A 17,878-nucleotide genomic window follows, 5' to 3' on the forward strand; every position below is an offset into this window, starting at 1 on the left:
GTATTTGGGTTATTGTTGACCGTTTGACTAAATCTGCTCATTTCATTCCGATCAATGAAAAGTTTTCATTTGATCAACTCGTTCATATCTTTGTTCAGCGTATCGTTTGTCGTCATGGTATACCTTTGCGTATCATTTCCGATCGTGATAGTCGTTTCACTTCTCACTTCTTGTCATCACTTCAAAAAGCGTTGGGAACTCGATTGGATCTTAGCCCCGCCTATCATCCTCAGACTGATGGGCAATCTGTGCGCACGATTCAAACGCTCGAAGACATGCTTAGGTCATGCGTCATGGATTTCGGTGGGAACTGGGATTCTCATCTTCACTTGATTGAGTTCTCGTATAATAATAGTTATCATTCGAGTATCCGTATGGCTCCGTTCCAAGCACTTTACGGTCGTAAATGTCGATCACCTATTTGTTGGAGTGAAATTGGTGAAACCCAAATCACCGGTCCGGAACTTGTTCAAGAGACTACTGATCGAATCACTCAAATCCGACAAAACCTCTTAACCGCTCGTAGTCGTCAAAAGAGTTACACCGATAACCGACGACGACCTATCGAGTTTAATGTTGGTGACCGTGTCCTTCTAAAGGTATCTCCTTGGAAAGGCGTTGTTCGTTTTGGCAAGAAAGGCAAACTATCTCCTCGTTTCGTTGGACCTTTCAAGATTCTTGCTCGTGTTGGTAGTGTTGCTTACACACTCGAACTTCCTCAAGAACTTTCTAATGTTCATCCGACGTTTCATGTTTCGAATCTGAAGAAATGTCTTGCTGATGGAAATCCCCATGTACCACTCGACGAAGTGCGTATCGATGAAACAATGCATTTTGTCGAGAAACCGGTGGAAATCATGGATCGCAAAGACAAGGAAACTAAACGAAGTCGTATACCTTCGGTAAAGGTTCGTTGGGAATCCAAGCGTGACACTGAATTTACTTGGGAACGGGAAGATCAAATGCGAACAAAGTATCCCCATCTTTTTGTTACGATTCTTCTACTTAATTTCGGGACGAAATTCTCAAAAGTAGGGAATGCTGTGACATTTGTCAATTTTTATTTGTATCCGTATTTGTATTTGTTAAACCGACCCGTTGTGTCGTTTCAATAAATTCGTGTTTGTCGTTTATCATTTAATATTAATTACGATGATTTAAGTATGTATCTGTTCATTATCTATTCGTATCGTTCAATCTACGAATCTTCGAGCCTTAAACATTAATAAAATAATGTAGTACAAACTATTTCAGTATAAACCGTAAACAATTTAGAGATATTAAAGAATATAAAGTTTTTATCTAAGTTATATATAGTTTTAAAGTTGAAGCTTCAAAAGATAAATCAAAGTTTAAAAACAAAATATAATGATTTAATAGTTAAAGGGCCAAAAGTGTAAATAAGATTAAATATAAAAATAATGATAATAACATTAAAACCCACCCAGCCCCCCTTGTCCCCTACGTCTTTCCGACCAAAGTCCGGCAGCCGGAATCTCGGCGCCGGCAACCCTTATTACACCCATATTTACTCTGTTTTGATCCGTTAATTCCACCAAACGACTCCTCCACTAATTATTAACATTAATTCGCGAGTTATTTTGCCATTTAACACCTAATTAACTAATAATAACCGCTAAACCCGTCGGAATTATTATTAAAACATAATGACTCGAATTAAACACACCAACGGAACAATTGAGGCTATAAATAGCATCTCAATCACCTTCTAAACATGCCACAACCATATTTTTACACAAACAAACTCATTAGTATCCCTAATTCGTTCGTCCAAGAAACATTCCAGCCAACTCACTGTTCGACCTCATTCCGACATCTTTAGAGGTAATTGATAGATGTATTTTATTAGTTGCAACCCGACTATCAAAACCCCTAACATAAAACAAACACACAATCAACAGTTTAGAAGGAATTGAAACCCTAGGGTTAGGATGAGGAAGATGAAGTTTGGGTTTGCTGTTTATATTTAATTGTTACCATTTTCTAACAACAATACAAAACTGGTCCAGTGGTTGTGTGTGTGTTGTGTGGGCATGGTGACCTGGGTTCGAACCCAGGTCACAGCAAATCCTTTTTATTTCTTTTAAAAACCATTTTTTTTAACAAAAGTGGGTTTTGAACCGGAAATATGGGTTTTGAACAAAAAGTTTCTCTGAGGACTGAACCGGAAATATGGGTTTTGAACAAAAAGTTTCCTGATCAAACTGTAACAATAGGACCTGCTATTTCTGAGATAGTAAGGACTTTCTTGAAACAATTATTATCAAAAAATATTGATGTGTTCGCATGGCAACCCGCGGATATGACTGGTGTCCCGCGGAACACAAATTATGGGCTAACCCGTTGTTTACACCAATTGTGCAAAAACAACGTAAGATGGGTCCGGAACAAACAAAAGCAATGAACGAACAACTCCAGGACCTCTTACAGGCAGGGATCATTCGCCCAATCCGTTATCAAACTTGGGTCGCCAACCCAGTTATCGTCCCCAAAAGCAATGGGGCATGGCGGATGTGTATCGATTTTAAAAGACCTAAATAAAGCATGTCCCAAAGATTATTATTATCCTTTACCCGAAATAGATCTCAAGGTTGATGCTGTGGCACCATTCAAATTTTAGTGCTTCCTGGATGCCTACAAAGGTTACCATCAGATCCGAATGGCAGCGGTCGATGAGGACAAAACAGCATTTCGTACCGATCAAGGCACCTTTTGTTACAAAATGATGCCCTTGGGACTAAAAATGCGGAAGCCACGTATCAACGATTGATGGACATAGCATTTAAGGGTCAAATTGGTCGAAATTTAGAGGTATATATGGATGATCTCGTAATCAAAACTGTTGAGGAAGATCAGATGTTGAGAGATATTGAAGAGACTTTCGAAACATTAAAAAGTATTAACATGAAGTTGAATCCGGCCAAGTGCTCATTCGGAATGGTAGAAGGAAAGTTTTTGGGAGTGATTGTTACGGATGCGGACTTCAAAGCTAATCCAGATAAAGTTCAATCTATAGCCCGCATGCCTTCCCCGTCTTCCCTCAAGGAAGTTCAGACACTCAATGGTCGACTGGTGGCCTTAAATCGTTTTTTGGAAAATCATGCAGCCAAGTCTCATCCTTTCATCTCAACTCTAAGGAAGTGCCTCAAGAAAGCACAATTTAAATGGACCGCGGAAGCAGAACAAGCTTTTTTGGAGGTTAAAAAATGTTTAATGGAACTTCCCACGTTAACAGCACCCTGTGCGGAGGAACCTTTAACGTTATATTTATCGGCTTCAGACATTGCCATCGGGGCTGTCCTTCTGACAGATCGAAAGAACGTCCAAACGCCGATCTACTATGTCAGCAGAACGCTATCAGACCCTGAAACGAGATACTCCATGCTTGAAAAACTTGTTTTGGCACTGGTCTATGCTGCCCGACGCCTCCGCAGGTACTTTCAGGGGCACCCCATCAATGTCTTAACCGGGTACAAGCTCAAAAATGTTCTAAGTAAACCAGAATTGTCTGGGCGTTTGGCCAATTGGGCCATCGAGCTAGGTGAACATGCAATAGAGTACAAACCTAGGCCAGCAATCAAAGAGCAGGTGTTGGCGGACTTCGTAACAGTGGTCCCGCATCACAAAGAAAAAGAATGTTTGATCGAGCAACAACCCCGAGCACCTCCGGAATCAGGACAGATTTGGTCTTTATTTACGGACGGAGCTTCAAGCAGTGAGGGAGCTGGCGCAGGCCTCAGGCTAGTCACTCCCGAAGGCCATGAGTTTACATACGCCATAAATCTGGACTTCAAAAGTACCAACAACGAGGCAGAATATGAAGCTTTCTTGGTGGGCTTGCGGATAGCCAAAAATCTTGGGGTTAAACATTTGGAAGCCCGGGTAGATTCCATGTTGATTGCGGGACAGATCAATGGCACATACGAAGCAAAAAATGATGTCATGGCTTCATATGTGTCACAGGCAAAGGATTTGATGTTCCAGTTCTCTTCTTGCAAAGTCATTCATATAAAGAGAAGTGAAAACAAATCAGCGGATGCTCTCAGTAAATTGGCTTCAACGAACTTCGAACATTTTGCCAAGGACATCCGCATCGAAGTATTAGATCGCCCGTCTGTTCCGCAACATCAGGTTTTAGTGATCCAAACGGGAGTAGAATCCTGGATGACACCCATTATAGCATACGTGTCATCTGGAGCACTTTCGGAAGGAAAAGCAGCAGCCCGGAAGATAAAGCACAAAGCCTTGAACTACCAGATACATGACGGTGTTTTATACCGACGTTCCTTCCTTGGCCCACTACTCCGATGTGTGGATGCCGAGGACGCGAATTACTTAATCAGAGAGGTTCATGAAGGCATTTGTGGTCTTCACGGGGGTCCGCAGATGGTCGTAGCAATGGTAATGAACGCTGGATATTACTGGCCTGGGATGCACATGGATGCTGTACGTGAAATCAGGAAATGTGATTCATGTCAACGCCATGCTCTTAACACGCTTCGACCAAAAAACGAGTTAGTCCCAGTCACTTCAGCTTGGCCGTTCCAGAAATGGGCAGTTGACATAATGGGACCTTTCCCTGAAGCCCCGGGACGTGTCAAATTCCTGATCGTAGCCATCGATTACTTTACAAAATGGGTGGAGGCCAAACCAGTTGCTTCTATAACAGCAGCAAGTGTTAAAAAATTCTTGTGGGAATTCATCATATGCCGTTTTGGCCTCCCTCTAGAGCTCGTTAGTGACAACGGGACACAATTCGTGGACAGTGGGTTGCAAGGATGGTTAAAAGAGTTACACATTTCTCAAATCTTCACCTCTGTAGCCCACCCGCAAGCGAATGGTCAAGTCGAGAGAACCAATCGGACGATCAAAGAAGGAATCAAAATGAGATTTGGAACAAAACGGACGGGATGGGTGGACGAATTTCCCCATGTACTATGGGCCTTCCGCACTCAAAGGAATTCCAGTAATTTCGAAACTCCTTTCAGTCTAACATATGGCATAGAAGCCATGATTCCCGCCGAGATTGGTATCCCATCCGCTAGAGTTCTTATGATTGAGGATAATGATCATGAACTCCGGATGAACCTTGACCTCCTCGAGGAAAGGAGAGAAATGGCATCGATCCGCGAGATAAATTACAAACGACAGTTGCAAAAATATTATGACTCGCGGGTTCAAAGATGCAAATTCAATGTGGGAAACTTTGTCTTCCGCAATAATGAAGCCTCCGGGCAAGAGACCCCGGGCAACTTGGCCCCTACCTGGGAAGGACCTTATAGAATCCAGAAAGTTCTAGCTAAAGGTGCTTACAAATTAGAAAGGTTGGATTGGACGGAGATCCCTAGAACCTGGAACGGAGCCCAACTGAGGAAATGCTACATGTAGTGGGCTTGTCTTTTGGCCTGCGCGCCTAACTAAATGTTAAGAACCTTTGTAATTTTGTTTCTTGTAATTCAGCTTATGCCCCAGTTATGAAAATTTTCATTTCAGTCATTTGAGACTTGTATTATTAGGTAATCCTTTATTCGTACACAAAGAAGATTCTCTAAAAACACTTATATTATAAAAAATAAACAAAGTGTGCCGGATACAGAAAACAAGACTTCTTTATTCATAACAAAATGGGATTACAAAAGTTCAAAGGAGTTTTACATACAAAGAAAAAGAAAAAATCTATCTATGGCGCGGCGTCGTTATGCTCTGCACCGTCATCCTCGGCATCATCTTCTTCATCCTCTGAATCTCCCTCGTCAGAGTCAAGAATAGACTTCAGTTGCTGGATGCTATCTTCTTTATCCGCAAGCTCGGATATCTGCTCGGCCAAAGAAAATTTCAAGGTATCAAAGTCCTTGGTCTTCTGTTTAAGGATAGCAGCAGTATCTTGGCCAGCCAGAACATATTCCTCAGGAAGCCTAGAGATTGAGCCAAACTTATAGCCTTCCTCGAAATCTAACTGGTGACCAGCTTACTTTGAAGCTTTAAGAAGGATAGCCACACAATTCCCAAGCTCATCACTTGCCCGAACGTTGGCAACGACCTGTTAAGCAATTATGTGTACATAATTTTAAACACTTAGATTATTTATAACAAAAATAAGGTACATACCTTGGGGACACCTTCAGCTAGTAGCCACTTTTGATCCGCTTTGGCCTGGACAAGTTCCATCTTATGACCGGCACATTCCAAGGCCTGTGCACAGTTCTTAGCATTAAGGTCAAGTAGACGCTTGTCCTTGGCCGCCGATTCAGCTCGAAGGACCTCCATCACCTTGGCTTGTTCATCCAATTGTTTCTGGAGAACACTCCTCGCTTCCTCAGCAGCGGATCGAGTAACCTTCTCCGCCTCCAAGGCCTGGCTAGCTTCCCTAGCTTCGTTGATCGCCTTAAGGGCTTCTACTTTGGCATCAGAAGCAGAAGCCGCCAGTTCATCCCATTCCTCATTCATCGCTAACCAGTCTCAGGTTATTTCCTAGCTAGTGGAAAGGGAATTCGCCAAGTAGTAAGAATGGGAGTTTAGCAGTTCTTGGTGAATGCTAAGGCGACGTCTCTCCCTTTCACCGGCGGAAGACTCTCCCGCAGAAATTCGAAACATACGTCCACGTGACGGAATGTCGAATCCCGTCGTAAAGACCAACTAGGTTGGTGCGGGGTGGGGTCTTCCTCCTCAGGAGTGGGAGAAGTTTGGGAAACGAAAGGAAATGTACTCACACCCCCTTGATCTCTGAAGTGGTAAACAATATAAGAAGGCGACGTCTTGGCATGAACAGTTGTGTCGGCCTCCTTATTCTTCAATGGGGAGTCGTCCGTCACAATAACCGGATTCGTAGCAGTGTTAGGAAATGGTGGTGGCGGACGAACAGACGAATCTTTCAAACCAGAAATACCCTCGGAAAGGTTATCCAGGTTCACTGAAATACATTAACAATGGGTTAGGAATATTCCAATTCAAAACAGAAAAAAGTAAGATAAACTTTACATACCTAGCGACGGGTCTGCCGCATCAAGTTGTTCCAACCGGGCTTCCAAGGCGGAAGGATCTGTCGTCTTAGATTTTTTCTTCTTCAAGGCAATCTTCACCGGATTAACCCTGCGCTTGCCCGCCACCTTGGAGGCGCCCGCGCCAATGACCGAATGTTTGCCCTCAGCGGCAACATCACCACCTTCCGGACCCGTCTCACCCGCAGCAATTTCAACTTCATCCTGACCTGCCGCTTGACTAGCAGTGGCTCGCTGACGGGTGAGACCTGCAGTTGAGTCCATAGCTTTATTAGCATCAGTTGAACTAACTTCTTCACAAAGTGATGACTCCTCACTAGACGAAAAGAGTACGATCACTCCGTTAGAAGTAACAGCAGTTACAGGCCGGGGTTGTAGAATACCCTCACCTTTGAGTATGGCTTCTTCAACATACTTCTCACCTTTTGCATACATTGGTTCGGAGACCACTGGTTCCGGATGGACGGCAGTAGGGAACAAAAAATTGGTGCGGGTACGATCCAAAAAGGGTCCATCCTGTGGATCAACCGGACGACAGACCATCATTCCCTCTTCTTTGTCCAACAAAGTGCTGAAGGCGGATCCTTCACCTACACAAATAAATAAAGTCAGAAACTTTTCGTATCAAGAAAAAGACAGAGGCCATGAGCAAACTTACTCTTATCGGTTTTCTCATAGTATGGCTCCAATTGGAGAAATGGCCACAATCGGCTCATCTTCGCACTCACAATTGCGCCCTCGTGAATGGGACGCATGGGAGAAGGAGTATACATCAGTGTTTTAAACCATGAAAGACCTTCATGAGCGACTGCAGGAACAACAGGCGGAGGAGTGTCCGCCTTGCGTTTAGCCATCTGGAAAGGGATGACGTCCTCCCGGATCCAGAAAAATTTTGGCTTCTAGCCATGAAGACTACGGAGCCACTCCGTGCTAATGGTCCTCTTCTCGATGGATGCAAAACTGTACCATCCATCGCGAAAGGTCATTTATAAAAAACGGCAAACATGCCAACAGAGGGCTCAAGGTTGCGAGCCTGACAACAGAATTCGAAATGTCGAATCCTTAGCATCCCAAAGGGGTGGATCTGGGAAAGATGAATCCCATAAGCCGTCAAGACCGACTGGAAAATCTTTGTTACCGGAATCCGGAAATTCCCCGTTGTAAAATGATCTACATATACGGCCATTTTATTCAGGGGAGGACTAGTGGCAATAGAACCGCTAGCAGTACGTTCCGGCTCCCACTCCGTCGCCAATCCATACACGTTGACAACGTCATTATAATACTCTTCCTTAAGGCAGACGGCGACCTCACCGATAGTAGGGGTACTATTTTTCTCTTTAGCCATTTCAATTTCAGATAAGATTAAGAAATCTCAGAGGGGTGAAGAGATCTCAGAGAATGTTGAAAGGTCTCAAGTGTTTGAAGGAAATTTGAAAGCGATAAAAGTTGAAAGAAACCCACAAGTGGTTATATTTATACTCATCGCAATTAATGCGATCCATAAAGTGCCAGAGGAGAGAGAACCCGCGGACCGCCAGATGGCTGACACGTCAGGCGGAAAATTCAAGATAATGCAAACAGACTGTCAACGACGTCATACACGTCTTCTCAGTTGCCCTCAAGAAATATCTCTCTCCGCCACGTCAACATAGTTATCCAAAACTTTCAAACACTCAAAAAAGAGATGTAAAATATCAAAAGTATTTTCTAAAGATATTTCCATCAGACAAGTAAAATATCTACAAATGACAAAAGAAACCGTCCTCATTAATTATCAAAAAAATAATTACAAGAAGGAAAAGAAAAAATTACAAGATACAAAACATCTAAGCTTATCCTAAGGGTTTGAAGCCGATGGGCCTTTCGGAGCCTTCAACGACGTATCTTCCGAAGAGTCATCCTCAGAGTCTTCCCCAAGATAGGTCTTCAAAAGTTGTACGCCGTCATATGCGGAAGCAAATTCCGGAAGCACATCTTGCAGAGGGAAAACTAAAGTGTCATGCTCCTTAACCCGGTTAACACGATCTTGTTTGACGTTTACGCCATAGAGCGGATAAACTTTAAATGTGCAGTTACCTCGCGCGTAGTTCACTCCTTCATGGAAACCCATAACATGCCCAAGTGATGAGGAAGCAGCCATCACATTGGCAAAACTGTCATTTAGCTCCTTACTTCCTTTGATATGGCGGACAACCTGTTGAGACAAAAACATGAGTTCCCAGTATCAAATGGGAGAGTAAAACAACAAGTGATAAAGCATAACTTACAGCGTCAACTCCCCGAGTAAGGAACCATTGACGATCTTGTTCCGCACGTTCTGCCCGCGCTCGGAACTCCTTGGTTTCCGCAGTAGCTTCCTCATGAGCTTGAAGGAGAGAGTCATAGGCAGTATGGATTTCAGTAGCACTTTGATCCTTAAGTTCGGCCTGATTCTTCTGCAACTTTAGCTCCGCTTCAAGATCGTGGATTCGTGCACCCTGAAAGGCTACTCGATTCTCTAATGAAGAGTTAGCTTCTTGAACAAGAGCCAACTCGTCTCTTTCTCTCTGAGCCTTAGCTCGAGCAGCTTCAAGAACGGAATTTTTCTTTTCACAAGCTTCCTTCCATCGACGAGCAGCCTCAGCGTTGCGATCTTGCTCACTCTTGAGGGCAATTTCTGCGTCAGACTGTTTCCATTTAGCAGTTTGGGCAGCAAGACGATGTTCCTCAGCCTCTTTCTTTGCAACTTTGGCGGCCCGACGAGCTTCCCCCACTTTCCCGCTTAGAGTGCGCCACTCACTTAGGACCTCTTGGCTTCCGGCCAAGGCGTTAGTTAAATGATAAGCTATGTTTGTGTGAAGATCATGACGGGAAAGGTCACGTTGATATGCCATCTCAGCGGGTGGTGTACAATGCTCAATGAAATCCATACAAGTTCTAGCTTGGGAAAACCGAGATCCGTTAATAATGCCCCATGGAGGGACAAACAACTCGTGTTTGTCACCTAAGCCTGTATCCCCGTAATAACGGGAACTCGAGGGTTTAAGACGAGCTGGGGCGAAAAAAGGCTGTTGTGGAGGAGAAGACTCCACATTCCTAACATTTTCTTCATTTACAGCAGGATTAGTCTGCTGATCACCAGTGCCACCCCCAGCCTGAAAAAGATAGTCAAAACGAGTATCAGGTTCAGACTGGATATTAGCTCCCTCCGTCGAAGTATCAGCTGGCGGAGTAGGCACCCTATCTTCCACAACAATTTCAGTTGAAGGCTCTGCATTAGGGTCACTCAGCGGAGTAGACAGCTTAGTCTCAACATCTTCCTTTGGAGAAGGAGATGATGGTTTTTCAGTGTGAGGAGTTGGTGTTGATAACTTCTCAGATACATCTTCACTAAATATCAGCGGATCTACATAAAAATTTACACTTAGTTAAACACTCATAAAAGAATACAGTATTTAAAGGTTGATACATACCTTCAACAGTGTCAATGCGGTCATCAAGGCTGTATTGCGGCTTCTTGGGATGGTGCACTTTCCGTTTTTTCTTCGCTGGCACCGCCTCAGTACTCGCAGCCTTCACATTTGTGTGATCCGTCTGAGAAGCTACAAAAGCTCTCTTTCTCTCCAATTTTTCTAACAAAGATAAGACAGAGGAAAATTCAGAAGCACCCTCATCAGAGTCTTCTTCTTCTTCCGAAGCGGAAAACGGAGAAACATCTCCATCATCATCACTTGATGATAAGATGGCAATCGTTTCGTCGGAAGTAATGGCAGTAAGAGGGGGAGGGTTTAGAACATACGCACCTGTTTCAAAGGTGGCATCCGAAGTGATAGGTTCAGCTCTAACTGTCTTGGGAAAAAGAAACTGAGACTTAGTCTTTTCGAGAATAGGCTGGTCTCCCGCCTCGCAGATACTTTTTCGGACGCACCCTCTGTCCTCAAAAAGAGCGTTAATCATAGAACTCCGACCTGAAAAAGATAGGAGCTTAATCATAAAAACATTCAAGCAAGCAAAGAGACAGTAAAAGGTAACTTACGCTCATTCAAGTCTACGAAAATGGGCTCCATAAATTCTGTTGGCCACAAACGGCTCATGCCCGCCCACACTAGAGCTTCTTCCGGCAAGGCTCGCATGGGTGTTGGTTCCATTGTGAGTACACGATACCATTCACGACCCTCATGAGCAGCGGTGGTAACATCAGGAAGGGCAGAATTTACTGGTCGGCGAACCATATCTAACGGCACCACATCCTCAGAAATCCAAAAAAACTTGTTCCGCCAGTCTTTGGACACCTTTTCAACTTCATATCCGATACTTCGATCGGAAAACCCTTGACATGTATACCAACCATTACGGTTAGTAAGGCGATAGAAAACTGGAAATCGGTCAATGTGTGGCACCATGTCACGTGCTATGCATACAAATTCATAGTGACGAATCCGCATCATAGCACTGGGATGCAATTGTGATAAGTGGATCCCATACGCAGTTACCAATCTCTGCAAAAATTTCGTTATAGGAAGACGAAAATTCCCATGAACGAAATAATCGGCATACACAGCCATTTTCCCATGCGATGGGAAACTGGCTATAGAACCGAAGAAAGGGAACTCTGGTTCCCACTCGGGTGGAATACCATACGTTTCCAATAATTTTTCATACTCTGAGTAGTCCCATGAAACTTCTATCTCATCAACTTCAGTCTGAACGTTCGACATTACAAATAGAATTGGGTAAGATAGAAGAAAGGTATATGGAAAATTCAGAGAAAATTAAGAAGATAATCAGAAGAAAAGAGCGATAAAACTTCAAAAAGAAGGAGTCTCTCCATATTTATACCCATCGCAATCAATGCGATGGGATATGGACAATAGAGAGAGAAGAACATTACCCAACCAGTGATTGCCACGTCACACGGGAAATTCAAAAAAGAGAAAAAGTTGTACAGTCGGGTACAGTGACAGCCGTCAAAAACGTTCCATCATCTGTTCACGCGCCTGCGAGTGGTCAACTTGTTCTTTTTTCATGATTATCCACACCAACAGAAGATATTTTCTACCTAACTTCCGAACAACAAAAATCCCCAACACACATTAAGTCCAGAATTTCACCGCATAAAGACTTCACACGGAAACACTGGACTGGGGGGACTTGTAGAGGTAAGGTACCAAAAAGACCCAAATACCCTTAAGTACCACCCGCGGGTCACAGAGAATCCTCTTATAAGCCACCCGCGGGACACATGAATCATCCGCATATCACGAGTGAGGAGGAACGTCCTCATAACACACGCGGAAGCATCCTGGCGTCCTCAAAAGTCATTCGCAGGACAAGACATCTGTCCGCCTAAACAACCGGAGGACAGTGCAGCGGGATAGCTGTCACCAATTAACTATTCTCTAGAAGAAGGTTCATGATTCTTACTTGGGGGATACGTGACATATCAACCAATGAACAAAGGACACCTGGCCAGTTTGTTATAACCGTGCACATGGCAAGGGTGCGATCAGTCCTATCATTGGGCGACACGTGTCCAGGTTGTTATACTTGTTTACATGAAACGTATAGCTCAACCTATCACAAGAGGACACGTGTCCAGACGGTTATCAGAGATCTTCTAGAAGAGGACAGCTGCCCCAATCATCTTCCATCATCCTTCGGCTATAAATACCTTGTCAAATGGTATGAGATATTCATTCACTCACCTACAGTCTGACTACACTTAGTCTTTACATTTCAGTACTTTCTCTATTACGAACGTTACTGATTCTCACGCCGGATGGTGGTTACAGGAAGACCCCCCCCCCCTCTTGTCCTTCCTGTAACGAGACTCACGGTGTTTGTTTTGCAGGTTCCGGTCACTGAACTTTGGGAAGTCTTACTCATATCGTGTTAGTAGTTACCGTATTATACCCTGTTGACTCATTGGATCCAGGACCCATACCCGAGAATCAGATCTGTGTTTCTTCATATATCAAAACCAGTCATGGAACTACTAGTTCTTACTTGATCTATATTTCTAGGAAGGCCTGCAAAATAAAAATAAAAACGAATACTGATTTTTTATCTGCAAAAGAACATTGTAGTTTTGCCACAAGTGTGCAAAGTTTTATTAATTGCAGCAAGTTAAGAATCATCAACTAAAAATAGAAAATTGGAACTTCATTGCCTTTTAGACCTTCACTTTTGAAAAGGACAACTGAAACATTGGTTTTATTTACTTGTGACAAAAAAATAACTTCAAAATTCTAAGTTTTGGTACAAGAATGTATGTGGAGACTACCGTACGTTGTATACGACTTTAGAGTTCATACGATGCACAAAACGTATATCTTAAGATCTAGAGTAGGTGAGAGCTTCTTAGAACCAACCTAGCTAGGTCATCCTCTTTCTTTTTTATAATTGTAAGTTAGAAGTTATATATAGTCCAGACTTGTTGGCAAGAAAACTTCAAACTCCCTACCAAACCTTCACTGAGTTCCCATAAACACTAACACCTTCCCTTTCCTTTCACCTCTTTTGATCAAAGTGATGGCATACTTATTTTATTAGAACAAAAAGAGAGGCTAAAGGTAGTTTAATTAGTTTTACCTTTAGATAACTATATTATAGGAAAAGTAGTAAGATATGGAGGGAGAAGTGAAAAAAGATACAGAAACACTTCCTCCAGGGTTTCGGTTTCATCCTACCGACGAAGAACTCATCACTTCTTATCTTATAAACAAAATATCTGATTCGAATTTTGCTGCAAGGGCGATTACTGATGTTGATCTCAATAAATGTGAGCCTTGGGATCTTCCTGGTATGTGCTTATATATATAGCTTTTCTCTCTATAACAAGTAGCTTCAAATCTTTTGCTTAACTTAATTCTACTATATTGTTCCATGCAAGACCAATAAATCACTATCCAAATCAACATAATTCTTTCAAACTCTATATTCAGTAAAATGAAATCTAGGGTTTTGTTTTCATGAATTTTTTTTTCTTTCTTTTGTGTTTTCAAGGATTTTTTTTTTGTGTGTGTGTGATTATATATGGCAAGTAAAGTTGATATTCAAGATTTCATTTTTGCAGCAAGAGCTAATTTCATTTTCTTTCCAAATTTTTTATAACAATTATATATAGTGATGAAATTTTTTGTGTATGGTTCTTCATTTCTTAGATTGTGTTATCTTATTCTACTTCTTTTTGCCCTCTTATGGGTTATGGCAATAATCATCACTATCTTAACTATTACCCATTAATTTCAAAACAAAGTGGCAAAGAGGGAGTTATAGTAACATCTAGGGATCACTTCTTGCATATAAATCTATCATCATATCATCATATATCATTAAATTTATATATTGAGGTCAAGGGTTTAAACTCTATAGAATACACAAATTTAATCGTTTAAAAAAAATGATGATTAAATTAAATAAAACAGGTTTACAAATACAAAACAAAACTAAGAAGAAATTCTTCTTAACTATTATATGGAAATTTATCATCTTGATATTGGTATTTTATATTTTACCATAATATCAATTTAATTTATTCTTCTAAATGAAGTTGGATTTTGGATGACCATAATGCAAAATGATTAATATTTCCAAGAAAAAAATCACTATTAGTTGCATACTAAAATAATCACAATTGGTAAAAAAATATATGAATCTCAAATTAAGAAGATTTATTACACACAGGAGAAAATATTTCGTGCAAGTTAATATTAGTTTTTCTCAACAAACCAATAGAAAACCACTCCTTGAGTAAATATGCATGATAATCTACTCTCACACTCAAAACATCATAAAATTTTGTTAAACTGAAAGACTTTTCGTGACAATATCTCACCATGCTAAGTATAATTTCATTTATTTATTAATTACTCATAACACAAATCGAACTACATCTGGATAATGGGTAAGCGAGCAACAAGCCGCGCCGCTATCCCCTTTTGAATCGCAAAGCCTATTCTACTAAATATAAATATTTGGTTTCTCGGGCTCTGCGAGTCACTGTGGACCACCTTCTGCACCCGCTCCAAGAAGCGAACCGCCTCGGGAGCTAGTGATCCAAAAGTGTCGAAGGCAAATGGAATGAACACGAAATATTTCAACTTTTTAAGAATAATTAAACATTCAAAAGAGTATTTTAAGATTAATACTTGTTAAGGTTATATATAACATCTAGGCACACACACATATATATTTTTATAACAAATATTTAATGTTGCGGGAACAAATTTGAAACAGGAAAGGCGAAAATGGGCGAAAAAGAATGGTATTTCTTCAGCCTAAGGGATAGAAAATACCCAACCGGAGTGAGAACAAACCGAGCCACCAATACTGGATATTGGAAGACCACCGGGAAAGACAAAGAGATCTTTAGTGGTGCTACCTCGGAGATTGTTGGTATGAAGAAAACTTTGGTGTTTTATAGAGGGAGAGCCCCTCGTGGCGAAAAAACCAACTGGGTGATGCATGAGTATCGGGTTCATGCCAAATCTGCGTTTCGGGCTTCCAAGGTAATTAACCTATAGCCGGGTTGCACTTATTTGTTTGTCCAACAAGATCAACCTTCAAACATTTATTGTTTCAAAACAAATTAAATCTGTTTGAAAATCTTACATATATACATATGAAAATCTAATATTTCTCTTACATATAATGTTTTTATATGAACTATTTTTATTTTACAAACTGATCAATTTGTGTCTATATACAAATTAACCAAGATACATATAAATATTTACTTCATTTTTTTTTCTAGTTATGTAACTTCTTCACAACAAAGAAACGGTAGTATATGCTACTATTCTAAGACTTCTCTCGTATTTTTCGGTTGTATTTATGCAGGATGAGTGGGTAGTATGTCGGGTATTCCAAAAGACTGCTGGAGGCAAGAAGTATCCGTCGTCCAGCCATTCGCGAGTCATGATGAATCCCTACAACCTTGAGATCGGTCATGCTTCAGGGATGCAGGTGCCTTCCCAAATCATGCCATCAGATCCGAGTTATCAATTCCCATACGGGTTAGGAAGAAGTTATAACATGACCAATGCTGATCATATTGCCGAGTTTTCTAGGGGTAATTTTAGAGGCAGCACTAGTATGTCTCATAACCAAAACCAGTTAAACTATCCTAACGGGGATGGAAGCGAACTCTTTACTATTTCGGGACTGAATCTAAACTTAAGAGGATCAACTTCAACACAAATGAGGCCAATGTTGGCACAACAGCCGCCATCAGGAGTAACACCACCACTACCAATACCACCACAGCCGCAAGAAGACGTAGGTTCCTCGATGCTTATAAGTAACCGTGGACTTGGAAATGTGGAGCCCATGGGTTATGATCATGGGGATATGAGTACCAACGGAGACGGGCTTATTAACAATAGGTTCATGACAATGGACCAGTGTGCTGACCTTGATAATTACTGGGCTCCCTATTGATTGTTCATAGTTGAGAGTACATCATTATCCAAAGGTCAGTTCAAGGGGGCATGGAACCATCAAATGGATGAGTTCAATTCCTTAAGATTTACTGGCCTCTCTATTGAACATGATATATAGGGTAATATTTAAGTTATCTTATGTTAGTTTCATGTAGTTTTTGGTGTTTTTGTTTTTGTTACAAGTTGTGTTAGACTTATCTATATAATGTGACCTATAGATCATCACATAAATAGGTTTGTGGGGGAGAGCCGCATATATATGTAAGGATAACTGCCTCCCAATCCTTTCTTCATATCTTGCAACTGTGAAATATGTGAATTTATGTTATATGTTTTTAGTTGTTTAGTACACAATGGAGTTTATTTTAAATTTATTATTTGTGTCCTGCGTATATTCATTACTTATTACTTGGTTTGGTCTTATGAGTTATGAGCTTACTCACCCATTGGATATTTGGGGTTTGCATTTCATTCTTTATATTGATTTAGTTCTTTACCATCTTAAACGTTATCAAAACCTTAAGGTTCAAGTTAACGTCTTTTCTACACAACACAAAGAAAAAACTAAATAAAAACAATAGCCGCCACCTGGTCCCACCTCCATTTGTTTTCTGTTTTCTATTTTTTAGTTTCCGTAATAAAACTTCATCAGACTATGCGTAGTGGAAGGGCTACAAATTGGGACGTTTTGCACCGTGTGGTGCCCAGTCAGCAAGGGGTGAGAATTTGTTTTTTGGGTGTAATGGTGTAGGGGCTACAAATAGTAATATAATAATGGAATATTGGATTTTAATAATCCAAACTTTGCCCCGTTAGCCGGTGCTAAGTCGAACTTTAAAAATATACCGTAACAGTCCCAAGTTTCAAACTATTGGCCGTCAGCGAGCTTTTCACTAACGGAGTTAGATCCCATTAATTTTTGTTGATGTGGCTACTCATCCTAACCACCCTCCAGTCCTCCACCACCACTGCCACCCCCAACCACCAGCCCCCACCCTTTTGACAGCCACCGCAGCAACCACCGTCACTGCATCGATCACCATCCTTCATATACGATTTTGGGTTTGCAATTGGGGAAGAACACCACCACCTGCTTCCATTACTCGATCTCCGTCATTGTCTACTTCTTTAATTATGATGAGAAGCCTTAATTAATCATTTATTTGTGTCAGAGTTAGTTTTTCATGTCTTGGTTATTCATGTAAGACCATATATATATAGCTTACGCTTATGTTTTTCGGGTATGAATAAAAATGAATTAAAAGTGTATGTTCTATCTAGTTTCTAATCTATATTCTTTCTACTTACTCGTTTCCGATGACACCATATTTTCGTGTTTTATTATGTTCCTCCTCTTGACCCGACCCAAATAACGACCGACCCAAAAATTTTGTAAACCGGAAAAATTGGGACCCCATTGACAAAAAATCCTGG

At 41.3% G+C, this 17,878-nt stretch overlaps 1 protein-coding gene across 1 annotated transcript; it reads left to right on the forward strand.

Annotated features, from left to right (window-relative positions):
- The first annotated feature begins 13,628 nt into the window (after positions 1-13,628).
- LOC143606741 (NAC domain-containing protein 59-like) lies at positions 13,629-16,672 on the forward strand. The gene is made up of 3 exons (XM_077082412.1): positions 13,629-13,803; positions 15,240-15,511; positions 15,843-16,672. The coding sequence occupies exons 1-3, from the start codon at positions 13,629-13,631 to the stop codon at positions 16,440-16,442; spliced, it is 1,047 nt and encodes a 348-aa protein (XP_076938527.1). The 3' UTR covers positions 16,443-16,672.
- Positions 16,673-17,878: the final 1,206 nt, after the last annotated feature.

This window comes from Bidens hawaiensis, unplaced genomic scaffold (genome assembly GCF_021521415.1).
Source record: "Bidens hawaiensis isolate Kalapana, Puna unplaced genomic scaffold, B.hawaiensis_p1.1 tig00002123_1, whole genome shotgun sequence".
NCBI classification, from domain to species: Eukaryota; Viridiplantae; Streptophyta; class Magnoliopsida; order Asterales; family Asteraceae; genus Bidens; species Bidens hawaiensis.

Bases quoted from the DNA above. Each gene is read 5' to 3' on its own strand.
- LOC143606741 (XM_077082412.1), top strand. From the start codon at position 13,629: ATGGAGGGAGAAGTGAAAAAAGATACAGAAACACTTCCTCCAGGGTTT. The intron at 13,804-15,239 runs GTATGTGCTTAT...AATTTGAAACAG, and splicing joins TGAGCCTTGGGATCTTCCTG to GAAAGGCGAAAATGGGCGAA. The intron at 15,512-15,842 runs GTAATTAACCTA...GTATTTATGCAG, and splicing joins CTGCGTTTCGGGCTTCCAAG to GATGAGTGGGTAGTATGTCG.